General features: G+C 45.1%; 1 protein-coding gene across 1 annotated transcript; it reads left to right on the forward strand.

Moving 5' to 3' along the window:
- Positions 1-753: 753 nt before the first annotated feature.
- Positions 754-26,328, forward strand: hhipl2 (HHIP-like 2; the record flags this gene model as incomplete). Its single annotated transcript, XM_080784315.1, has 12 exons — positions 754-1,002; positions 1,828-2,480; positions 3,120-3,263; positions 3,414-3,745; positions 4,044-4,170; positions 4,406-4,551; positions 6,054-6,135; positions 7,482-7,564; positions 8,533-8,654; positions 25,239-25,674; positions 25,768-26,092; positions 26,298-26,328. 12 exons carry the CDS (start codon positions 754-756, stop codon positions 26,326-26,328), a joined length of 2,730 nt encoding a protein of 909 aa, XP_080640441.1.
- Between the last annotated feature and the right edge of the window lie 1,173 nt (positions 26,329-27,501).

The raw sequence follows: 27,501 nt of genomic DNA on the forward strand, positions 1-27,501 counted from the left end.
TGATGACACACGTGCGTTGACAGTAGCCGCTAGCCTACTATAGCAGGTCTATATTCAAATCATGAAAAGACATGCTGTGACAGTAAAGTGTGGAGCAGAAAACATCTCTGCGGTTACAAAAATGTCAAACAAAATTATAGTTTGTGGTATCAGTTTGCATTCCTTTATACATCTGCCCCATACGTGTGCGTGTGTGTGTGTGTGTGTGTGTGTGTGTGTGTGTGTGTGCGCGCGCGCGCGCGCAATATAGGGAAACACCATGGGAAAAACAATTATGTCCATGATTTGATTATTATTAGGCCTATTCATATTTTGTATCTTCAGGTAGCCCACTTTATGGAATCATAAAAACTTTAAACCCACATTAGTATACTTGTCATAACTTAATGGTGTTGCTGCAGCTCAGTCAATTTCATGGCATAGACTAGAAAAACGTCAACAATCAACAAAGTTTAAGATTAAATTAGTCTATAAAAACCTTTCTGGCAGAAGCCTGTGAGACTGTCTTCATGACGCAGGTGGCTGTATGCAGTATGCTACGTAATTATACAACATGCACGCGCGCACAGGCATGCACATACACACGCACGCGCGGCGCAGTTCAATCATTGAGTGTGAGAGAAGAGTCAACGGCAGACGGCAAAGATGTCAAGGGTGCAGGATGCGTCTCTCCGTGCAAGAGGAGCCTGCCGCGCGTTATTACGCGGGGAATCGAGATCAGCTAGACAAACACCGCACTTTCCCCAGCTCATCATGCTTATAGTCCTTATTCTGCTCATCCCAGTTCAACAGGTATCGCCTCACCCCCAGTGTCTGGACTTTGCACCACCTTTCAAACCTCATTGGCACCTGGAGTTTTGTCGGCAGTATGAAGAGTTTGGCTGCTGCGACCAGAAAACGGACAATATCATTGCCGAGAGGTATTGGGACATCATTGACTTCTTGGAGGATATCCCCGGATATGAGCTCTGCAGTGACATGTTGAAAGAAATCTTGTGCCAGGTAAATAATACATTATAATAGTAATATCTGCACGTCCAGATGTGTCACAACGCACAGTATGACACTGGTCATGCAGGGGGCAAAGCATCACCTCAAAATGTAGGCTATGCATAGCCTACATTTGTATATAATTTATACATTTTTTTAAATTTAATTCTAGAGAATAGAGAAAGCAGGCTAATAGTGAAATTCACATAACAAGACTCATGACTATAATTTCAATTAAATTGTTTCTACCAGGAAGTTTTTTTCTTTTATTTCTTATTTTTTTTAAACATAATTTTTCCTCCTCACATTCCCCTAACTTTGACTACCTGACTGTCACATCATGGTAAAAAAGTAGGAAAAACTGAAGTCAAGACTAACATGGTAACTTTCCATATACTTTTCTTGGTAACAGGTACGGTCGCCCCAATTCCATCTCGCCCCAGCTTTTTTCCGCCGACCTCACGCCAACAGCTCGGTGCAGCAGTTCTTGTATTCTTTATTTTGTTTTACTGGGAATAAGGTTAGAAATAAATTTAGGTTTAGGCATAGTTTTACTGAGGTTAAGGTTAGGAATAAGGTTAGGTTTAACCGTTGAAGAATAATTTACTTAGATTACTTCAGGAATACCAGGCAGCGCTGTTCCGTGGGCTGTACGCCCGGGGCGAGTTGGTAAAGGGGCGAGTTGTTTTGTATTCCTTTTGTTGACTTTACACAGTCTTAATAACAGGATGACAGCATACTGACACCTGAAACTGAAAGACAACTGATGTTGTGTTCTTAAAATCACAGACCTGAGCGGGGGTATTAACAGTCTGACTATTTCCTCATCCCTCTTAGGAGTGCTCTCCTTATGCAGCTCATCTCTACGATGCTGAAGACCCCTACACCCCTGTCAGAGAAATACCCGGGCTGTGCTTTGCCTTCTGCTCAGACTTCCATGGTAAATGTGGCTACGTGATTAAGTATCTGACGGAGAACAAACTCCTGCGGGACACCAGTGAGCGGGATGCAACGACCTTCTGCAGCATGGTTGAACTAGCTGACCAAGATTACTGCTACCCCAATGTCCTGAAGAACACACTCCTGAACAGCAACCTGGGCAGTGTGGTGGAAGACCCTAAGGGGTGTCTCCAACTTTGCCTGGTCGAGGTCGCGAACAACCTCCGGAACCCTGTGCTCATGATCCACAGCCGTGACGACACACACCGCATGTTTATCGCAGAGCAAGTGGGCTTCGTGTGGGTCTATTTGCGTGATGGTAGCCGCCTGGAGAAGCCATTTCTGGACATGACCGGGGAGGTACTGACCACACCATGGTTTGGGGATGAAAGGGGCTTTCTGGGAATGGCCTTCCACCCGCAATACAGAGACAATGGGCGCTTTTTCATCTACTATTCCATCGTGGTCAACGGCAGGCTTGAGAAGATCCGTATCAGTGAGATGAGGGTCTCCGACTATGACATGAATATGGCTAATCCATATTCAGAAAGGTAGTTTATATGCTGCGGGGATCCTCTTCTTTCCCGAGGTTGACGAGGGGCCTGCCTTGCCCTTCACTCACTCTTCAAAGTGTTTTCTTCTAACAAGCCTATAAAAGACTACTTCCTCGCTCCACCCTATATGACCTAGAAGACTATAGGGCCTAGTACTTCCCACCACCAGTAACTTGCATGAGCATGTTTGACAATTTGCCACCGTATTTAAAATCAGTGACATGTGGCAAAGCTTGTGTTGAAAAGGTTAAAGCCAGATGACAGAGTTGCTTGGGGGCCTGAAATACTGCAAAGGAACCCTCAGAAGATTGAAAGCAGACATTGATGTCTCTATAATCTCGACTTTGGATGAATAAGGTTTCTTGTGTAGACAACACTAAAATCAACAGGGTGGTCTAGTAACATTACTGGTGGAAGTTGAACTGAGTTGGTTTTCATACCAATCAGATATTATTTAGCACTTGGTAAACCAATGTAATGTGAAATCTTAGCTAAAAGTTACTGTGAATCTGACATCAGCTAAAAATGACTACATTTTCCAAGAAAAACATCTGCATATCATAATTATGTTGTTCTTTTCTAGGAAATGGATGAGCGTGAAAAAAAAAGCAAATTCTGTCCTCCTCCTTCATTAAGGGTCATTCTAGAGATTGAAGAGCCAGCAGCCAATCACAATGGAGGTCAGATTCTCTTTGGCCTTGATGGATACTTGTACATCTTTACTGGGGATGGTGGAAAAGCAGGGGATCCGTTTGGGAAGTATGGTAATGCTCAAAACAAGTAAGGGACAAGTTTAATACTGTGCAGAAACCCATATTTCCTTTCATAACCAATGTTTCAACAGTTATAGAATTATACAGTAAAACCTCACAGAAATGCTTAATGTAACATCACTTAAAATCTTGCACACTCCTTTTCACGCCTATATAGGACTGCGCTGTTAGGGAAGGTCCTCCGCATCGATGTAGACGGAAGCGATGCTAATGGAAAGCACTACAGAATCCCCCCTGATAACCCTTTCATCTGGGAGCAGGATGCTCTGCCGGAGGTGTATGCATTCGGGGTCCGGAACATGTGGCGCTGCTCTGTGGATCGTGGAGACCCAGTCAGCCAGTATGGCAGGGGCAGGATCTTCTGTGGAGACGTAGGCCAGAACCGCTATGAGGAGGTGGATATTATTGTGAAGGGGGGAAACTACGGATGGAGAGCCAAGGAGGGCTTTGAATGTTATGATCTCAAACTCTGCCACAACTCCTCATTGAGTGAGTATTATGTTTCCCTAATACTTGTTTAGAGTAGTGGTTCTCAAAATGGGGTTCCCCAGCAAAATGAGTTAATATAGCATCAAAAGTTTTCAAAACCACTTGGCTAATTGGCTATTTGGAAATAGCAAATAAGATCTCAACAAAAAACACAAATCTTGTGTCAGAGGTCCTTGTTTGGCACAACATATTGTCAGATAGGGGTTAAATTAATTTGGAGATCCGGCCTTGATATGAAAAGCTTTGAGAATCACTGGTTCCATGGGAAAACTCACTGCATCTTTCTTCACCATAACAGATGACATCCTCCCTATATTTGCCTATAGCCATCATGTTGGGAAGTCTGTGACAGGAGGTTATGTGTACAGAGGATGTGAATCCCCAAATCTCAATGGCCTGTACGTGTTTGGAGACTTCATGAGTGGGTATGTTCGAAACTCTTTATTTGCAATTCTGTCACCCAGTTGTACCAAAGAGCACTTTGTTAGAGATTTATACTCTGGCCAAACAGATGCGCTCCTTCTCCTCTCTTCTCTCCTTTTTCCTATTTTCTATTTTTAATATTACACTTTTACCCATGGTATCCTGATAGCATTTACCAAATACCCATGCACTATACATGAAATAAACTGTATTCTAACGGCTAACCTGTCCAACCAGTCGAATTATGGCTTTGCAAGAGGATAGGACCACAGGGACCTGGAAGGAAAGGAGTGTGTGCATGGGAAACACAAAGACATGTTCTTTTCCAGGACTGATCAACCACTACCACAAGTTTATCATTTCCTTTGCTGAAGATGAAGCAGGTAATTCAGTATTTCTTATAAAACCTGTCATCAACTCATCATAGATCATTTTCCAGCATTAAAGCGTTAATTTGTGAATAATTTATTGTTGATTATTGTGGAGCATTGTGTTGTAGGAAGAAATTAAACATGTACAAATGAGTTGATGGATAGTTTGGATGTTGTTTTTACTTGTTCCTCCTTGAGAAAAAGGTCCCGCACACTGTCTTCACTTATATAGCAGTAGTTTATTAGGCTACTTTATTAGGTTACAAACGTTTCGCTCTCACAACCTTCATCGGGTATCTGTTTCCAAAAGCAACAGGTAAAGATTATATAGAGGAACTCAGAGAGGCGAGAACCAATCAGAGACACACGCTAATGTCTTACCATGCTCCTCCTTAAAGGAGAAATCCACACCTGGTCCCAGAATCAGCCTATAATCCTGTCCCAACATACATGTTGACCTTGAATTGTTTCATAGATGCCCCCTAGCTGTTCTCCATTTTCCCCACCCTCCCACAGTAAAATGCAGTTAGAATGGAGCTTGTTAATTCATTCTAATGTGGGTATTTTAGTAGCTCCAAACTTTATTTATTCTTCACGAATCGTCTATTAATAGTGTCCTGTTTGTCACACTCGTGCTGCCGTTCATACAGAACCCAGCGGTAGAGTTCTCAACAGGCCTCAAAACGAAGGCCTGGGCCAGGCCGTGGTTCTGTATGGTTCTGTATGAACGACAGCTCCATGGTGACAAACAGTGCATGTGTGAGTACCAGAACACTATTAATAGACGATTCATGAAGAAAAATTAAGTTTGGAGCTACTAAAATGCCCGCATTAGAATGAAGACAAGTAGATATGTTAATGTTTTGGTGTGGATTTTTTTAACAAAGTGTTATGAGTGTTTATCATATTAGTCTATAATAAAGAGATTGGTGCTTATACTGCATAATGTGACAGGTTTGTGCCTGTCAGTTCTAAGCTGACACATATTTTAAGTCGCTAGACTAGAGCATTCAAAAATTGTTTGGATTTAAGGATGAATATATATATATTTATTTTTAATGTTTTTCTTTTGTGGCTTTCGCCTTTATTTGATATATATTTTATGGAGGGAAAGACAGTAGGCTGACAGGAAATGGGGAGAGAGATGGGGGGAAGACATGCAGCAAAGGCCGTCGGGATCGGGAGTCCAACCCGCGGCACACTGCCAGACTGTATTACCAGCCAAGGTGCCTGGACCGCTGAGCCACGGCCCAGGCCAAGGATAAATATTCTTGCAGAATATGATACATGATATGAGTGTGACTTTGGCCATTATTCTTTATGCCATTTTATTCCTTTATTTATCTATATTATACATTCTATTCTTTATTTCTCTTTACATGTTTTTTTTCCTGTCATATAGTCATACCCTTTATATAGCCTATATTTGCCTTTGTGTATGTAATGTGCTATAGAAATGAACTTGCATTGCTTTGATGAGTTGTGTTGTCTTTCTGGTTGTTTTCTCTCCACAGGGGAACTGTATTTTCTCGCTACCTCATACCCTAGTACCATGTCTCCATTTGGGACAGTTTTCAAGTTTGTGGATCCATCCAGGTATGTCAAGCCATGTCTTGTGCATGCAGAAACTGCAGTTGCGCAGTCAAACTTGCCACTATAATAATCAGATAATAATTGTGGCGGTAAGCTTATTTTGATGTTGAATTAAATTAAAATCGCTCTGGTTATGAGTTTTGCTGAATGCCTGAAATGCAACTGTAATGTAAAACTTATGTTAGTTGTACCAATATGTACTAGGTCAAGGTCAAGGTAAACTTTATTGTCCACAAGGGAAATTTGTCTTCTGCTGCAGCCACACACAAAACATCAGGAACTGTAGTCAAATGCTGACCCTTTGTCTATCAGAAATAACTTGAGTTTGGTGCCTCGATCTACACATAGGCAGGTTTCCTTCACATATTGTTGTCAACCAATCCGATTCATTTTCTTTTTTTCTCTGGGTCCTATTGAATCTCCCTTATTGAATGACCTAAAGGCTGCAGTTATACCTTACGTTACTTCATTTTATTAGACACATCCATAATACGGCAGGGCTGACAGAATCATTAGATGGCTCCGATGTCAGATGTCTTTCATTCTTTCCATTCACAATCTTGGACTCCTTCCTTGGTGACCTGAGTCACATCTACTGTTTTTCTACACTAGATAGCCACCAATGTCTAAACTTTGAGCTATTTAGGCATGTAACGATATATCGTATACAGTATCAATATATATGTCGATATAAACTGGCAACAATTTAAATAGATTTAATAAAAACATGTATCGCGATCCAAACAGCAGAGGGATCGTGCAATCGAGTTAAAAGAGGATAGTACAGTTGGCTTATCTAACTCGGGATTGAAAAGAGGGTAAAGTATTGTTAAAAAATAAACAAGATTTGAGATTTGTGGAAGAGAAATTATACAAAAAAAGTTCTCCCTCAAATTCAAATCCTCATGCAGAAAACCTAGGTTTTATGTCAGCAGCCATCTGGATATCATGATTTCATTGTACTGCATTTGAAAGATTCCAAGTGGTCTACTTGCCCAGTAGGCGACTGGCCTGCTGTTCAAGGCAACATAAAGCCTGATTAATACATAGATTTATGACAGTAAAGGCATACAACACATTTTTTCATTCTTTCAACAACTTTAACCCATGCAACCTTCAACCCATGCAAGAAAAAGCAATGACATTTTTTCTATTAGCAGTAATAGTGCATCAGGTATCTTCACCAGGGACATGCTCACACCTGTTTCACAATACAGCACATAATGTAGACAAGCGATGTTAGGTCTCTAGCATTGACTTACCAGTACTGAATTTATGTATAATAGTTTTGTTTTTGTTTTTTAAACCAAAACCTTATCCCTCTGCTATTGTATCTAAAAAATGTACAGGAGAGCACCTCCAGGAAAATGCAAGCAAAAACCACTCCCTGTGAAAGTGAGAGGGAAAAAGGTTCCATTCATTCCCAGGGAAAGTAAGTTACCTGAGTTACCTTTGTGTTTTTATTGCCTTTTTTATATCCTTTATGCCAGCTCATTTCATAACTGCACATACCAGACCTGATGATGGGGAAAAACACATTTCGAAATTACAGTTTACTGTGATTCGTTTTGTGTGATTTATTTTCCATGGCTGCCAGTACTCAATTTATAAGTAAATGAAAACTACCTTGTCTGTCCAGACCTAGTGTATACTATAGTGAAGGAATTAATGAACATGTTTTATGAGGTCACAGTGACCTTAACCTTTACCAACCTAGTCAATTCATCCCTCAAGGTGTTCCTGAGATATCGTGTTAACAAGGTTGGGACGAACGTATCTATGGACAAGCTTATGTACTTTACTTACTGTATGGACAGACCTACTGTATGGACATCAGAAAAAATGCCTCAAGCACAGCTGTCTGCCGCCAGAGGCATATAAAGTCTAGATACAGTACTGTCCAGTGAGAGCATGGAATAGTTCTAAAAACACATTGGGAGGATGTAATCAGTTCTGGCAAGCAATTTTATTGTTTACTATATTTAAGTAAACTTGTAAAACTCAGAAAACTATTCTTCACCCTGCATTTCATCCATCTATAAATTGCCAATTCGTATAATGAGACTGAGGTCATATACGTAACAATTATAGAAGGCAGTGCTGATCAAACATATTTAAAATAGAAAGAGGAAAATATTTCAGGCATTCAGCAGTACCTAACCTGACTCCGCCAGATGGGGCAGCAGAGAGCAGAGGGGAACCCTGTGTACTCTCTGCTGCCCCATCTGGCGGAGTCAGGTTAAGCAGAACCTTTTTTGGAGCAATCCAAGTAATCCTAGATTTAAAATGCCACATGTGGCCTACTGGGATAAATAAATCCTCCATAGAAGATGTGACAATGATGTGTAGGCCTACTTACTTACTTACTTATATAGCCTACTAACATGTGTGCCATTTCAGTGACTTTACTGGACACAAATGAGAAACCCACGCGACCTCCCCTGAAAAAATTAAAGCTGACTACCAAACCGCCAGCGACGACACAGACCAGCCCTACCTCAGCCACTGCCAGCACGAGGACTGTGACCACTACAACAGCTGCTACCTCATCCACAACCACTAATACTACCACCACTACTGCGTTGAAGCCTAGATGGAAGTCAGCGGATAGGAAAGCATTGAAAAAAAAGAAGTTGGAAAAACTGAGGAAAACAAAAGTGATCAACAAGCAGGTGGCACAAACAAAGGTCAAGTTAAAACAGACATCAAATGTACAGACTAAAAAGAAGACCCCTGTGAAAAACCTTCTGAGAAAAAATGCCAAAAGCCAAAAAAAGAAATTGCCAACAAAGAACAAACTGAAAAATGGCAAAAATCAAACAGCTACAGATAATTTGAAAAACAAAAACAAACCTATCAATTTGAAAAATAATACACTCCAGACCAGGGCAGGAATTTCATAGAGGCCACCGTGCCCCGAATCAGTGTGGCATTATGTCCCTCAAAACATTATATGCCCTAAAGCCACAGTGGTCTTATTGCCCAGCCCACAAGGCACTAGCGCCCCTGCTGATTTAACTGTTAACTGATCCAGATTCTGGATTCTTAACTCCCCCTGACTCCCCATTCAAACGTCCAGTGACTGATTAGTCCAGGCTGACAGTGTGTGAACTTTTGATTTGGGATTGTACAAATATTGGTCATTTGTAAATACCAATAATTATTAAACAATTATTTGTGAAATAAACAGCTTTATTTTTATTTTTTTCACTGATCGTTAAACTACTGTATGTAGTAAAAATGAAATATTTAACCAGACAGACAGACAGACAGACAGACAGACAGACAGAGACAGGGAGATACCAATACTATAAAATATTGTTTATCCATCGGGGGTAGTGAATGATAGTGAAGCTGCTGCTGCAGAAAGAGTTATGCCTTTAGCTTTTGCATTAAGGTGAGAAGCTTGGCATCATGGTCCTTATTGGTTTGCATGCTGAATGGGTTCCTGTTTGATTCTGGTTAAAATGTGTGGCATGATATGACAAGTAAGATCCTTGATACATTGGGTTATGGACAGGGCCGGATTTACCCACCCAAGGGCCCCCGGGCTAGACAAAATTTCAGGTCCCCCCTGGGCTGTGCGGTGCATTTTGGATGCACGGCAAAGCCACGCGGCCGGGAAAGAAATGCCGTATTTTGTTTTAATTTCGCTGTAATTTTGGGGTACCCAGCCCCCCCAAAAGAGAGAGGCAGGCAGACAGACAGACAAGTAGTCAACATTGGCAGGGGTTTCCCACAACACAGCATCTGCTGTGCAGACAGCAGAGCAGAAGCTCTCAATGCTTTAACCATAATACTAAATATGCAATAACTAAACATAAATCTCACTTGAATTGGATTGCAATAATTTAAAATTGCGGGCTGCAGCTTTGTGTGAAATAGTTTCCTTGGGTCATGCCCCTGTCCCCATTGTCTTTGCAGCTTTACAGTCTTTCACTTGTCAAGTTGTCAGCGTTCAATTGAGTGAATTCAGCTGGAACAGATGTCCTTCAATGTTGAAAGTGAACATGTCATTTCCAACGTGTGACTGATGATGGAGTAAGTGAGGTGACATCAGCCACTGAGTATGCGTTTTAAATTTCTATTTCATGCAGACTTAACACAAGTACACAATTATATAAAACTAATTTTACAAAAATTTGATGGGGGACAAAAACTGAGGTAAAGCATAATACACACACACAAATGAAAATTGTGGGGCTTCCCCAGAGTGTAGCCTATATGTTACAATTACAATTTAGGCATTTAGCAGACCTTAATCCAGACTCAGAGCGATTTACATACTTAGCAATAACAAAAAAGCATGGCATACATCACATACATAAAAAGTAGTTTAACATTGGTATAAGCTAAGAGCGTAACAGTGGAGTATAATGAAACTATATATATATAAACTATGCATACAATACTATATTATACTATACATACAGTATGTACTATAAAGTGCTATGACTACATAAAATGCAATTCTAGTGCTGTCTATGTAACATGCTATAAGTCTGTATAAAATGCTAAGTCTACATGAAGTGCTATCTAAGGGGCTATATATGTCCCCTATGTAGCCTGTAAACTGCAGTTTCGACAGCCGTCGATCTTCCTCAGAGGCTTCACACACAAAAACGTGTGTCCCTCTCTGTTTCTTTGACTAATTGTAAAACAGTTAAAAGTGCTGTGATATCCAATTAATTATTCAGCAGAGACAATGTATTCTCATGACCTGTACACAATTACACCGTTTCATATCCGCTCTGGACACAGACTGGATCGACATTCGGCAACTTGCAGAGAGGAGGAGGGAGGATTTGTTTACATCGGGGGAGGGAGGAGGGAAATGGACAGCAGGAACACGATTTTATTGTCAGGAAAAGGGGACGGGCGACGGATTCGGCGGGGGGAAATATTCGATTGGAGAGAAATTATTTCGGTGGATGTTTATTGGCAAGAAGTGAGAACGGGGCAGATGGGGGAGCCCCGCCATTGGAAAGGAATGGATTGGGTGAGGTAACCGGGTGTTACGATGACGTAATGCTGTGTGTGGTGTCTTGACCGGTTGTTGTTCTCTCGCTCGGTGCAGAAAAAACCAGACCGCGAGTATCACAGCGCCTGCTGTCGGCCGTTGAAAAACCTTGTTCATTCATTCATTGCGCCGATTTGTAGATACAGGCCATTGAAAGCAGCACATAGAGTGCAAGTGGATGTGCGCGCATCTTCAAAATAGCTATAGAAAACGTAGGCTACGCTGTTGGCGGGCTGCCAGACAAAAGTTAATCTACGCTTTCTACGCTTCTGGTGGGCTCCGTGTTAAGCGCCACCGTGCCCCCCTAAGTAAACCGTAGTAACATTAGTATCATTGATGTAACATTTCCATAGTGAGAAATGGGCTTTCCTCAAATTAATTTCCCCAGTCACCAACAACAAAACTCTGATGCTGGCATTCAAAGCAACCAAAGGTATGGCTCCCCCATATTTTCTAAGCATGATTGAACCCTACACAAACCCTCCCACGCACTCAGATCAGCCAACGCAGGGAAGCTGGAAGTACCCTCACTAAAAACGCCGGGACAACGCTCCACACGTCCCAAACTCTTCTCCCTTCTGGCTCCAAAACTGTGGAATGCACTTCCCATTGCAGTCAGAACTGCAGCATCACTCCCAATCTTCCGCCGTAGTCTGAAAACCCACCTTTTCAGACTCCATCATGGCCCATAGCACTTACCCTACCCCCTTGGACTTGGATAGCATTTGATACAGACTTTTAGCATGTAGACAGCACTATAATTGTATGTAGTCATAGCACGTCATAGTACATATGTATAGCATAGTATAATGTATATATATGTATAGTTTATATGTATAGTTTCATTATATAGATATTCCACTGTTACTTTCTTAGCTTACGCATGTTTCATGATAAATGCTTTTTATGTGATGTATTCCCATGCTTTTTTGTTCTTGCTTAATGTAAATCGCTCTGGATTAAGAGTGTCTGCTAAATGCCTAAATTGTAAATTGTAAACAATGTTTGGGGCTACAGCCATGGGCACCATGGCTGTGCCTAGTGTTTGAATGTAGAATTAGTTTTCATGCATGAAATAATCTTTGGATAAAACCAAGTTGAGCAACTCACAAAGAAAAGGGTTTGTAGGGATCTCTATGTCAGCACGACTTTGATGTGCTTTTGCGGTTGATGTACTTCCACTTTGGTGGTTTATGAGTTAAGTTGCAGTCTAGACTGGAACGACTCCCTGAAGATGGAATGGAGAACAGGGAAGCTGAGCTCCAAGGCACATGAAGCAACCTCAATGTGATTCCCATCTCATCCTTGCTTTGTACCGTGCTCCCCAGTCCCAAACACACTCAGTGAATCAGTTGAGATCATCATACGTGTCAGTGGACAACGAGTTGGGTGCCAGCCTGTTGTCCATGCTGTTGAAGTCCTGTTCTAATTTGTCGTCATTGTGCAAGTTTTGCATTCTTGATTGATCTGAGGAAAAGCCAGTTCTTGCACCAACCATTCCTGTCCCCAAGAAAACCCACCCCTCTGAACTGAATCAATGCAGACCAATATTGTGCTCACTCTCATCTGTCATTGCAAAAAAAATATTAAACCGGCACTGAACACTATCCTCACAGTTGGCTCACAGCTGGCTTCCTACCAATTTGTCTATAAATTTAAATTAAGGTGTTTGATCTGTATCTTTTCTTTAGGGTAGTCAGTAGTCATAGTGTACGGTACCAGACCTGTTCTAACCCACATATCCAGGAAATAAACTATTAAAAGCATATGTGTAGAGTGTAGATGACATGTTGCTTCTGATTTTTATTTTCACCTGACAATGAGGAGCTTCACACATTCAATGCATGTGTTGTAACTTATATGCTACCCTTCTTAGTTTCATTACTTGTATAACAGACATATCTGTAGTAGTCGCAAAAGCAGCAACACTGATTGACCGTCCTATGATCTCCATGATGGAGAACAGAAACTTTTATCTCTGTGCCACCCAGATGCCTTTTCTGGGTCCTGTTCATGTTGGATCTATATCTCAGCTGGGCTGAAAGCAGGGCATTCGTGTCTGTCTGTCTGTCTGTCTGTCTGTCAGTCACACCAGTTAATTTGGACGTGGAAAAAATCATGGTTGTTTAAAATACTCTTGACAAAGGTCCAGTGAGGCTCAGAGCTGTTTGCATGCAAGAATGTATGTAATGAGAATGCATGTTTCCTCCTCTGCCACTTATTTTAGACTAAGGAGAGGAGTCCAATGTCGAGTGTTGCAAAAAAGCTCTAATTTTATAACACAATTAAGTGATAAAAATAAACGGTTATGTACTTGTTAAGTGTGTGTGCCTCAGATGCCGCCTGTAATTTAATTCTCCCCACACCACTGATCATAATAAAAAACACACTGCATGACCTCTTGAGTGTTATAAAGTGATGCTAGATTCAGGAGTGCATTTCTTTACACATGTAGCTATGATGTCCTCATTGGGACAAACATTTCATAAAGGTAAGGTGTATATAAAACACTTTCAACAAAGTGCTGTACAAATAATAAATTCATAACAAATACACAACCTATTAAACAAAGTAAGAGTAAAATATAAAGTTTAGCACAAAAAAAGGGGAAAACACTGCCACATCTCTACTACTGTATATGTTTTATAGCGTGTTCGTTGTGGTGGTTCGAGTGCCCTTTCAGACCACAGGGCTCCGAAAGATTATAGACTGAGATAATTACGCATGAGTACTGAGGTGTTCTAAGCTCAGATGACATGGTTGCACCAGCATTCAGCCAGATTTTCTACACCAACCATGTCCATTTTACCTACAGTAGACAGTGTTTCAACACATTCTTTGTCCAAAAACCGACATTATTTCCCTTCAAATTATCCATTTTGTGAAGGTGACAGGGGCAACACAGTGGTTCAGAATGGACTCTTGTTAAACAACAGCATTTCTTGTACTGTAGTTTGTCATTACCTGCGGCTTGACAGCTTGACTAGCTTTGATGAACTGGGGGGCGTTGTTAACAAACTTAACATGCAACAACATGCATGCTCCTTTTTCTCACTTGAAAGAGGATGTGCTTGGCTTACAATTGTTTGTTCTTTTTGTTCCTTATGTGAAGAAAGCTCTTTGGCACATTTGGGGGAATTCATAATTTGCATTAAAATCTACGAACGGAAAGATATTCACATTTCTAGAGTTTAAAGTAATAATACTATGCTGGCTAGTGGCTACCTTATCTATAGATGATGGATATTAGTTAGAGTGCTGTAAGTAATATTTTCTGATCATTAAAGCTACATTCTAGTAATCATTGCTATTGCCAGAGTATTCGGTAACAGCTCTCTCCAACTCTTAAATAACAGAAAATAGAGCATTTTCCGGTAAATGATTACATCTTAACAGAAGAGAGAACCCCACCAAAAATAATTTATCAGCTTCAATTTGATAGTATTCCATTTCCAGTTTTGTCTGTTCATTTGTTTTTTGCATCATCACTTCCAGTTTCATTTATTGTCTCCGCCAGGCCAAAGGCATGGCCGAGATTCTGATTGGCTAAGATTGACCTTGATCTAAAGTTTGCACGAGTGGCCCGTTTTGAACAAAATGCTTTGCAAGCTACGTTGATGAACAAATCAAATGCCACCCTTTTAACATTGCCCTATTATAGTACTTACTTACTTACTTACTTACTCACGCCTATAGCCCAACTTTGGGCATAGGCCACGAACAAGAGCTCTCCAGACATCCCGGTCCTGGGCCATCTTGTCCAGCTGTCCCCATGTGTGGCCAGATCTCTTCACATCCGCATCCAGGTCACAGCGCCAGGTGTTTCGTGGTCTGCCTCTCTTAAAGATGGAGTGCCACCATTTTTTTCCACCCTAAAACATGATCATCAGGTATTATTACAATATAAGGGGGAAGAACTTTTTCCAAAAAGTGTACAGTATTTGTTAAAATCATGCTTTTATGTGGACACGCCCACCAGTTCATTAAGTATGCCTGGATTGCCTGGTGGGTGGTGATGGGTGGTGATCCACCTGAACTGAAGCCGCACCCACAGCTGTAGTTGTATGATAAAGGGGGAGGGGTTAGGGGAGGGGCTGATAGTGTGGTGTCACTATATTACTGTTTATTTCATTGGCCCGTTTGACTTTCAAGGGTTCAGCCTCCAGGAAGAAACCCTAAATACAAAGTTAATACACCATTGCACATAAAAACAACTCCAGGGTGTCTAATTAAGTACTGTCACCTCATAGACACATGGAAAACTGGAAAAATACAAAAATTGTGGCACTCCATCTCCACAAAAGCAGTACCCTGGCCTGGAGCATTGATTCTCATGCAGACAACGACTAAAGCGGCGAGTCTGACAGCTAAAACGTTTCCCCGCTTTAGCCTCTCGGCGTCATACGATATAGACGCCATACAAGTGTATTGTGAATCAATGGATGGAGTGCTATCCTTACTTTCATGCAAAGCACCAACTTCAGTGTTTACGGACTGACCTATAATAACAATAGGCCAGCCTTCAATAGCACAGTGAGTCTCAGACTGGGGGGTCCGGGGTACCCATGTGCAGTACCTATCTGTCAGTTGCTGGGGTCCGGGGACGCCCAGGCCAGTAGGTCTACCTACCTGTCAGTTGCTGGGGTCTGGGGACCCCCAGTACCTACCTGTCGTTTATTTTTATAAATATATTATAGTATAGTATAGTATAGTATAGTATAGTATAGTATAGTATAGTATAGTATACAGTATACAGTATACAGTATACATTATACAGTACAGTACAGTATAGTATAGTATAGTATCATTATATAGATATTGTCACGGTCTGTCTGTCCACAGACCGTGTCCCCACTTCAGCCACTCCCACATTCCATTCCTTCTCTCAGTCCTTGTCTCACACCTGCTCACACTCCCTCATCAGACCAACAGTGCCATGCCCCTTTCACACCTGAGAACATTTCCCCAATCAAACCACCTCCTATAAGACTGGACTCATTTCACACACTCACTGTCAAGGTTATACCTTGTCAACCTTGGCTGCGTCCGAAATCATTCCCTATGCCCCATATAGTGCACTACTTTGAGGTTCCGCCATTTTGTTATAGTGTCCGAATATGTAGTGAGCATTTTTGCACCCTAACGTAGTGGACTGAAGTATCCCATAATGCACCGGGAATTGTAGGGAGCATCCGATGGTCACTACAAAAACACAGCGAAGCAAATCTGCCCCATAATGCATTGTGCAAGCTCGCTCTTGAGCGCACATGCACGCGTTTGCGCACGTGCGCTGCTTCTGCATGCATGCGCTCATTGCGCTCCAACTCAGAAGAGGCAGAAGTTGAACCAGCGAAAGAAATCAACACAAATGTACTTTTTAAACTTTCGTTTTCCCCTCTTTTCTTCCCTGGCGGATCTCGAAGCTACAGATCTCGAGACAAATGATCTGTGCATTTATTTGAAATTGTTTTATTTTATTTATAATAAATCTACTCATTTGCAATAGTATTACTAATCTGATTCATTGTATCACCCAGGCCCAGCGCATGACGTTAGGAGAGGAATCAGTTGCTTGCTGTAGAATATATTTGTGAGATTCTTTATCACAAATGATAAATGCATTAAAACTTCATTGTGTAGGCAGTCATTTATTGGACTGCTGTTTCTGTTAACACCAAACGTCCGTATTGTGAGCAGAGCTTGTAGATCGGCTACTTTTGGTAATTCTTTACCAAAAGTACCCAAGTAAAAGTATACAAGCTCACAACATGGACGTCGCGCGTTGCTTATAGATCGGCTATTTTTGGTAGGCCTATCCCCCCCGCCCCAGGATTAGCGGGGGTTCATGTGGTTAATCAATCATGCTGCTGATATTTTCATATATTGTCAAGGTTGTGCACTGTTTTCATATTGCTGGATAATGGATATAGCCTAATATTAATTTATTGATAATAATCATAGGCCCATTGTTATGGTTATGTTGTTTAAAATAACCTTTTTATCATAGATATATAGGCCTAAATGCCTGCAAACATATTTTCATTAACCTATTTTTTCTTTATTCATTCATGAATTTAAAAATAACTTTACAAACTGTCCTTGCAGGGAGGTGACAGCCTGCAGTCACTTATTTGATACAGTCTGTTCCTAGCAGAAATTCAGCAGCAGCGTTTTGATTGGTTTCTTGTAGTCAGTTGATTCTTCATATCCAAATGAGTGAAACGGCCGGGATGATTTGTTTATTTTTCAAACAGTTCTTTATGAGGCGATCTGAAAAAACCTAATGGGGGATTTCATGCAAATAAAAAGTACATGAACCCGCGGAACTACAGCGCCCTCTATCGATATTGACGTCAGAGTCGGTGCTCCCCATACAGGGAGTATTGTCCGAAATCATCACTATAGAGTCCACTAGAGTCTGGATCCCCGTATGGGGGATAGGGAGTAGGGAACAACCCTAGCAATTCGGACGCAGCCCTTGTGTTTGGTCTTGCTTGTTCTTGGACTCCCTGACTTCCTGCTTTACTGCCCGCATTTCTACACAGTACTACCCCAAACATGTTTGTGAAATAACCCCTTTTACACATGGTGGAGTCATACAGTAGAGATCTACTACTGGAAATAGCTGATACTGTGGCTGTGTGAGCTTGAACAACAGGTACTGTATCATACTAAACACCTTTCCTGTATTGGCAGTCATCACTGGATGGCCTCCCTTCATTGGCCCCCAGTCAGAATTGGAACCTTTATTTACTACCGTAAAGCACCACCATTTCTCTCCAAACACCTCTGTCCCAAAACACGTGCAGGGCAGACCAGTACGGGCCACCTCTGACCTCTCTCTCTGACCCTGCAGAGACTTCTCAGTACCACTAGCCCAACTGAAGCCATTTTAAGGCTAATGGTAATTAAGCAGCCTGCACTTACCCTTCCCAGTTAGACCTGCCCCTTTCTGGACAGACTCAACACACCTTTGTCCAATCTAAACAGTTTTTCGACACTCATTTGACATTTGTATCTTCTGTTTTTTCTGTTATTTTATATTGGTCTAACTTAATACTGTCTTAACGCTCACATTTTGTCTGTTGAATTCTGTATGCTGTATACTAGTGTGTGTGTGTGTGTGTGTGTGTGTGTGTGTGTGTGTGTGTGTGTGTGGGGAACAGGGTTAAGGTATTGCCTACAAAACAAAAAGGTTTATACCCCCCCTCCTAATGATGGTACAGTACTAGTAATGTGAAAGTCAGCATGACTAACATTAAGACAGGCTGATGAATATCAGCCTGCATCACAGTGAACGCTTGGCCCTTCTTGAACGCCTCTCATGTGTGCTATCCTTTTGCAGCAACCCAGCAGTTTAGTGAATTATTACTTTATCAAAGCTCTGCTAGCATCTGCTACACATCTATTGTTGGAAAGAAAACACAGGACCACCTGCCAGTGTTGTCACAGAAAAACGTTTGCCTCTAAATCAACCCTCTTTGTGCTCCAACCACATAATCTATATCTTCAGATGACATCACAATAAGCTCCTAATCCAGTTTTGTCAAAACTTGACTATTGTAACTCCCTCCTTACTGGCCTACCAGCATGTGCACTTAAGCCTCTCCAACTGATCCAAAATGCCGCAGCTCGCTTGGTCTTCAACCAGCCAAACTTCTCACATGTCTCCCCCCTGCTCCGCTCCCTCCACTGGCTCCCGGTCGCTGCCTGCACAGAATACAAAACTCTGATGCTGGCATTCAAAGCAACCAAGGGTATGGCTCCCCCATATCTTGCAAGTATGATTGAACCCTACAAACCCTCCCGCGCACTCAGATCAGCCAATGCAGGGAAGCTGGAAGTACCCTCACTAAAAACGCCGGGACTACGCTCCACACGTCCCAAACTCTTCTCCCTTCTGGCTTCAAAACTGTGGAATGCACTTCCCATTGCAGTCAGAACTGCAGCATCACTCCCAATCTTCCGCCGTAGTCTGAAAACCCACCTTTTCAGACTCCATCATGGCCCATAGCACTTACCCCACCCCCTTAGATAGCAATTCTGTAGACTTAGATAGCATTTGATACAGACTTATAGCATGCTATGTAGACAGCACTATAATTGCATTGTATGTAGTCATAGCACGTTATGTACATATGTATAGCATAGTATAGTATATATGTATAGTTTCATTATATATATTTATTCCACTGTTACGTTCTTAGCTTAGGCTACGCATGTTTCATGATAAATGCTTTTTATGTGATGTATTCCCATGCTTTTTTGTTCTTGCTTAATGTAAATCGCTCTGGATTAAGAGCGTCTGCTAAATGCCTAAATTGTAAATTGTAATAAGCTTCAGAAACAGAGCCACATGGGATGCATCACAATTACCACATTCCATGATTTCATCACAACTCCATATAGCCAGCTAGGCTACCTGCACACATCTGCAATTGTATGTATCCCCAGATGGATTTGTGCACAACTGTGCAAACTTGGCAAAAATGCTAATAGACAGGTTGCATTTCTCAACACTGGAATGTTCTTTCATCGCTACAGGTAGGCTACATTTTCAGCTGAATCTCTACTAACATCATACCTGCTGTAGTCACGTAAGTAAGCTTTGCCAAGTAGGGTATAGGAGCCTATCTCCTGTTTCTGTAGCGTGAGGCTGTGGAAGTTTGATGTACAAGTACACCCCCAGGACATGACGCTTATGTGTTGCAGGAATTTACCCGCAATCCAATCCAACCCTTGTATATACGACCTAAGGACAACATGAATGTATACACTGTTTAGGCAGATAGATCTGCTACACGTGCACAAATGGACTCCAGGGGTAGGGCCCGACAAACCTATGGCTTCTCCCTAACCCCTTTTCGGTTCGGACAGGACATACGGCTACGAACACTCAAAAAAAGAAAAAGAAAAGATGGAAATTATGTGTGCTATGTATGAACTGTATGTCCTTTCCGAAAATAAAACTGAACTGAACTGAACCCTTGATGCTGTGTGCACAAGCAAGGAGGCACCTTTACTCTTCGCAGATGAGTAAGGGCCGATTCATACTCCTATTCTACGGCTGTTTCGCCCCCCCCCCCCCCCCCGAACCTCAAAAGACGTCACATTGTAGGCTCTACAGAGCCGAACCGACTTTTATTCGGCTGTAAAATAGGAGTATGAATCGGCCCTTAGTCTGGGACCGAAACTACAGTATGGAAGCACTGGGTCTGACCTGGACAGGGATTGAACCCCCGTCTTCCAGTCCCAGGGCAGACATTCTAACAAGGCCACTGAGCTCCTGTAGTCATGTACTTACTATAAATGTTCTATAATATAGGATGGTTTCTGTGCATTATTGAGTACAGATTAGATTACTATGAAAACCTGCTAGGCTGCTAAACCTCAGTCAGTCCGCCCGTCACGCCTCCTGGCCTGTGTGTGTGTGTGTGTGTGTGTGTGTGTGTGTGGCTGCGTAAGTAACAGTGAAACAGTGAACAAACGCTATAACGCTCCATGCTCGGACCCAGCCAGGGACACAGCCAGGGACACACATTGCTGAGCAATGGAGTGGCTGCACCACTCAAAAAAATCAAAACTCCATATGGCATTCCCAGACCTGTAGTTTCAGCGCGACCTCGCGTTTTACTGGTATAATACCATCATTCAAGGTGCATGACATCATTCAAGGTGCAACGTTATTTAAGGTGCAACATTATTCAAGGCTCATGCCTTGCTCAGCGTCCTGTTGACAGACTCATGCCCAAAATGGAGTGAAAAAGTGTTTGCAATTAAAGACAGAAAACAGAAACCACTAATATTAATGCTGGGATCAATCAAGAAGTTTATTTTCTCTAAAACAATAATTTGGATTACAATTATATCATCAGCTACTCAACCATCACTAAAGGGCTTATTAAACTAAATTTAATTTGATATTTATCTGGATTCACTAAGCCGTTGCCAGGTGGGTCCCAGGTGTTCATGCATGTGTTATCTATCTGAGTGATGCACATGCATCACTCAGATAACAGTGTGCCATATGGCACACTGCTCATTCAATGTTCTCTGCATAAAGGCTTCAACGTGACAAAGGAAATGAAGAGAAGGTAAGTTTAATATTATACTTAATATATTGTATCTTGTCCTTTTGTTTATTTATTTGTCATCTTTTCTGTTTTCTTTTGTTACTTTAGTTTAATGTGCAGTGAATGGAAATACTGTAATAATAAAACAAATAGTAATCACAGATTTTATGTCTTACAATATCGTAAGTTCTTTATTTAATTAAAATGTTTTAACATAAACCGATTTAATTCTGGATTCATATATCTCTAATAATAATAAAAAAACAAGCACTGAAAATAATGGATAAAAAAACCAATGAAATGGCATCATTGCATAATACTTATACAACATGCTTAGTTTTGACAGTTTTATAAAATTCTCTTTCATTACGGTAATTTTCAAATGTGTTCATGATCTTGCCCCAGCAGATAGACCAACTAGTAGGATCACAAGGGGATCAGCAGCCGGCAACCTCAAGGTAGCAACGCGTAACACCACATTTGGTCAGTCGTCTTACTCAGTACAAGGGATACACCTGTGGAATGCCCTACCAACTGAAATAAAACGACAAACTGATCTCAAAATGTTTAATAATTAAGTTAAACTCTGGTTGAAATCGGGCCAGAGGTGCGAACACTAGTACGTTAGGCACATTTTAACACTGTTATTGCTTGTACTTATATTAGATGTAATTATATTTGTATGTAAAAAGATTGTTTTAGGTAGATGTATAGCTGCTGTATAGAAAGGCCTAACCAGGGACTGGGGTTGCAAATTAACCTTGGCTACAAACCCTACAGTATGTACAATGCAACGGTTTCATGTTTTTATACATGAAACATACATACATTGTTTTTTTGTATTGTCCCTGTTGTATACTGTGGAGTCTGTCAGGTCTCACCTCAGGGGGAGGGGCGAGTTACCATGACAACCAGGCACGCCCATGGCCGGGTCATAGACTCAGTGTATTATCCCAGAGCAATTCTAAATCAGCTGCGCCTCATTCCGGCCGCCGCCCTGGTTAGCAATTAAGGACAGCCGCGCCCTTTATAAACAGCCTGCGCACCTAGCAGTATCAGATCCCTGCTACACACAGACGCTCGCGCAGCATATGCCGTCCACTCGGCGTTGGATGGTAAGTCCACACTCCTCTCACTTATGGACTCTCACGTATGGACTATGTTTATGGTTTGATTGTTTGTATCACCACTCAATTGCTCTCTTATATTCTCACATCACCAGGCTTGTAGGAGTGGGGCTGGAAGCACACGCAGGAGCGTGTGCCCCCCATAGACAAGTATACACGGAGAGCCGCATGCATACTGGAGACCCACCTGGCTCGTATCGGGGACGAGTGCGGAAGACGGGACCCCCGTATGGAAACGGCAGCCCCACAGCTCCATAAGGTCGCAGTAAGACAAACCGTTCACTATCTATCACCCGTGTTATTAAGAAGAGGCACTCATAGTGGCAAATGAGCAGCTAAGGATAATAACGAAGATTGTGAATGAAGGAAGTCACCCTGTCGATGCTAAATGAAGACTGTGAATGAAGAGTGTCACCGTGGTGTTGTACACTGAAGATTGTTGAATGAAGATAACCCCGTAGAGACTAATGGAAGCTAGCAGGCTCTAGATAAAGTGTCACGTACACCCTGTGAAAGAAGACAGGCCCGTGTTATGTTTATTTCACCCTTGAAGAGACTTTAAGTTGGCTTGCGCCGCCAGGCCCGGTGAAAGAAGACCGTTAGAAACTAGAGCGCTTACTTTGTGTTAACCCCCTGACTGCCGTTGTCGTACCGACACGGCCACCCAGTAGATAGAGAGAAATAAGAATATAAATGCTTGTGTATCTTCCTGTTGGCCGAGCCGAAGGGGCCCTCCGTACCATCCCCGCCCGGTACCATACCAAGTACTTTTACTCTAATTACTCACCACCCCGTATCCGAGTACTTCTACTCTAAAGTACTCTTCTGTGCCTTGTGGATAGAGAAAGATACGCACCCCCTTACCTACCTCCGGGGGAGCCTCCTGGCCTCCTCTGGAACCTGGAAAAGAAGAAGAGAAAGAGTTATACAAAGGTCCAGTTGGTAGACTGCCTAGACCGGGTGTCTCAGGCCCCAACTTTGTACTTACCTTGTGCTCTGACCGTATGCTAACATCCCCTCTCATCCTCTGCAGTGACGACTCCCGCCTCGGAGCCGGGACCTCATGCAAAGAATATTACTGTCTGAGTTCTGTTTGTGAAAACTGACTTTGTTTGAACCTGTTGGAGAAATAAAGCAAGGGGCGCCATCGTGTGTCTAACCCCTGAAACTGCACTCTGAGTTGTATTTCCCACCCGACCTCCCACATATGGTGGAGAATGCGGGTATTCATCTGATCTCAACCACCGCCTAAACATGGCCAGCCCCGAATTGGCCGCCCTTCTCCGAAGTCAGACTGAACTACAGAACGCTGTGCGTGAAGTTGTCCGCAGGCTAGACCGACACGGTGATGTCCCTAGGACCCCCAACGCCGTCCTCTCCAAGCAGACCCCCGAGGATGACATCGAGGCGTACCTCGAACTCTTCGAACGCACCGCCGACCGCGAGCAGTGGCCCGCCGCCGACTGGGCCGGCATACTGGCGCCCTACCTCTCGGGAGAGGCTCAACGCGCATGTCGGGACCTTCCCGCCAGAGACGCTCGAGACTACGAGACGCTGAAGGCCGCCATCTTGTCCACCCTCGGCTACAGCCTGCCCGCCCGGGCCCAGCGGTACCACATGTGGGCCTATCAGCAGGCCCAGCCCCCTCGCGCTCAGGTCGCCGACCTCTACCGCCTGACGCAGAGCTGGCTGACCACGGTCGGAGAGACCCCGTGGATTGAGAGATTAGTCCTAGACCGGTGTGTCCGTGCCCTGCCATCCGACGCCAAGAAATATGTTGCCCGAGTCAGCCCCACATCCGTGGACGCCCTGATCGCCCTCCTGGAGAACCACCACGTCTGCTCGGATATGCTCCGCCAGACCAAGAGCGACGCCGTCCCCAAGACAGACGACCGCCGAGACCGACGCCGACCAGCCCCGCCGACCCCGCCGGCCCCGGTCCGGCCCCGTGCCTCCGGCCCCCCCGACCGCAGCCCGCGGATCCGCAGGTGCTACGTCTGTAATCGGGAGGACCACCTGTCCTGGGCCTGCCCAGAGCGGCCCCCCGGCCCCGATGTCTCCATGCCCTCCGCGGACAGCATGAGAGGGCCCCGCCCCTGCCTCCACACCGGAAGTGAGAGCCGACGACAGACCACCCTCCCCGCCCGGGTTGATGGGACCGACACCCATGCCTTGCTGGACTCAGGCAGCGTGGTGACGCTGGTCCGGGGTGACCTCGCCTCCGCCACCAATGGACCCACCATCCCGGTCACGTGTGTCCACGGAGATGTCCGGCGGTACCCCGTCGCCCACGTGACCGTACAGACCCCCCGTGGCTCCGCGTTGGTCGCCGCCGGAGTGGTCCCCGAACTCCCCGTCCCCCTCTTGATCGGAACGGACTGTCCGCTGTTCGAGAAATACTGGAACCCGGGACGACGAGGGCCCCCCAGGACGCGGCGCCGCCGACGCCGCCGAAGTAGCGTACCCCTCGTCGCCTGCCCCGCCCTCCGCGAAGACGGGACCTCGTCCACCAGCAGCGGCCGAGGAAGTCCCCAGCCAGAACCCGGGCCGGAAGAAGCGGAGGCCTCCGACGCAGACGACACGCCGGCCCTCGGTGAAGACCCCTTCCTAGAGTTCCCCAGAATAGACGCGCCGCCCCCCCGGCGGCAAGGATCGTTCGCCACCGCTCAGTGGGCCGACCCCAACCTGGCTGGCGCCAGGCGGAACGTCGTGGCCGTCGACGGGAAGCTGAACCCGGGGGTGAGTGAGAAACCTTTCCCACACTTCTTCGTCCAACACGACTTGCTGTACCGCGCTTGCAAGGACCCCGCTGGGGAGGTCGTCGAACAATTACTCGTCCCCAAACCGTATGTGTCCCGAGTAATGTATCTCGCCCACTCCCACCAGTTAGGGGCCCACCTGGCCGTACAAAAGACTTACGACCGGGTCGCCGCCCGCTTCTATTGGCCAGGCGTTAAGAAGGCCATTGAGGAGTTTTGCCGCTCCTGTGCCGAGTGTCAGCTAACCGCCCCCCGCGGCGTGCCCCATAGCCCCCTAATTCCAATGCCAATTATCGATGTACCGTTCTCCCGTATCGCCATGGATATTGTCGGACCCCTCCCTAAGTCCGCCCGGGGCCACCGGTACATCCTAGTCATCATGGATTATGCGACGCGCTATCCGGAGGCCATCCCCCTCCGCACCGCCAACGCCCGGGCCATCGCCCACGAGCTGCTGATGCTATTCAGCCACGTCGGCATAGCGGACGAAATCCTGACCGACCAGGGCACGTGCTTCATGTCCAGAGTCCTAGCATCCCTGTATAAATGGCTGAAGGTCAAGCGTATACGGACCTCCGCCTACCACCCTGAGACGGATGGTTTGGTCGAACGGTTCAACCAAACGCTAAAGAAAATGTTAAAACGCGTCACGGAAGAGGACGCCAAAGACTGGGACCGCCTCATCCCGTTTGTACTCTTCGCCATTCGCGAAGTACCCCAAGCGTCAACCGGGTTTTCGCCCTTTGAGCTCCTGTACGGGAGGAAACCGCGTGGCCTCCTCGACCTGGCTAAAGAAGCCTGGGAGAGCCAGCCGTCCCCCCTCCGCAGCGTCATCGAACACGTCGACGCGCTCCAGGAGCGCGCCAAACGCATCTGGCCCATCGTAAGAGAGCACATGGCCGCAGCCCAGACGGCCCAGGCGCGCACCTACAATAAGGGTGCCAAGATCCGAGAGTTCGCCCCCGGCGATAAAGTGCTGGTGTTGGTCCCCACCAGCGAATGTAAGTTCCTGGCCCGATGGAAGGGCCCATATGAAGTCGTAGAGAGGAAAGGAGACGTGAACTACCGGGTGAGTCAGCCAGGTAGAAGACGCGGACACCAGATCTACCACGTGAACATACTGAAACGGTGGCATACGCCGGAGGAAGTGCCCCTACCCGCTTTAGTAACCTTTGTCTCCCCGCAGGCCCCGGCCGTGGCCCTTGGTGAGGATCTGACGCCCCAGCAGACACAGGACTTGCGGGAGCTACTCGATCGGAACCGCGACGTATTCTCAGAGTTACCGGGCCACACCTCCGTGCTAAAGCATGACATCGACACCCCTAACGGCCAGGTAGTGAGACTACGGCCGTACCGGATCCCGGAGGCACGAAGGAAGGCAATCAGAGAAGAGGTGATGCCCTTCGGAGTACACGGGGCCCCCGCCACGTTCCAACGGCTGATGGACCGGATACTGCGACCCCACCAGGCCTTCGCGGCGGCCTACCTGGACGATGTAATCATCCACAGCGCCACCTGGGGACAGCACCTGGAGCGGGTCGACACAGTCCTAGCCACCCTACGGGCGGCCGGCCTGACCGCCAACGCAAAGAAGTGCCGCATTGGTTGGACCGAGACGGACTACCTCGGCTACACCATCGGCCGAGGGTGCATCCGACCACAGACGAGGAAGGTGGAGAAGATCCAGACCTGGCCACGCCCGGTGACCAAGAAGCAGGTCAAGTCCTTCCTCGGCCTGATCGCCTATTACCAGAAGTTCGTCCAGAACTTCGCCACGATCGCGGCCCCCCTCCACGACTTGACCAAGAAGAACCTTCCCCACCACGTCCAGTGGACGGACGAGGCGGACGAAGCCTTCCGCACGTTGAAGACCGCCCTGTGCAGCGAGCCGGTGCTCGTGGCGCCGGACTTCACAAGGCCCTTCATCCTCGCCACGGATGCGTCCAACACCGGGGTCGGCGCTGTCCTGTCCCAGCCGCTAGACGGAGATGAGCATCCCGTACTGTACATCAGCAGGAAGCTGCTGAAGCACGAGCGTAACTACTCCACTGTCGAGAAGGAGTGCCTGGCCGTGAAATGGGCCATCCATCACCTCCGGTACTACTTATGGGGCAGACAGTTCACCCTCGTGACCGACCACGCGCCACTCAAGTGGATGGCGGCGAACAAAGACCGCAACGACCGTGTCACCCGCTGGTTCGTCGAGCTCCAGAGCTACAAGTTCGAGATAGAGCACCGGCCCGGGACCAAGATGAAACACGCGGACGCGCTCTCAAGACTGTACGAAGACGAGGGAAGTAGTCAAGCTCCTTGCGGTAGCAAGAAACTTAGGGGGGGAGTGTGTGGAGTCTGTCAGGTCTCACCTCAGGGGGAGGGGCGAGTTACCATGA

This window comes from Protomyctophum bolini, assembly GCF_963924005.1.
Source record: "Protomyctophum bolini genome assembly, chromosome: 15".
NCBI lineage: Eukaryota > Metazoa > Chordata > Actinopteri > Myctophiformes > Myctophidae > Protomyctophum > Protomyctophum bolini.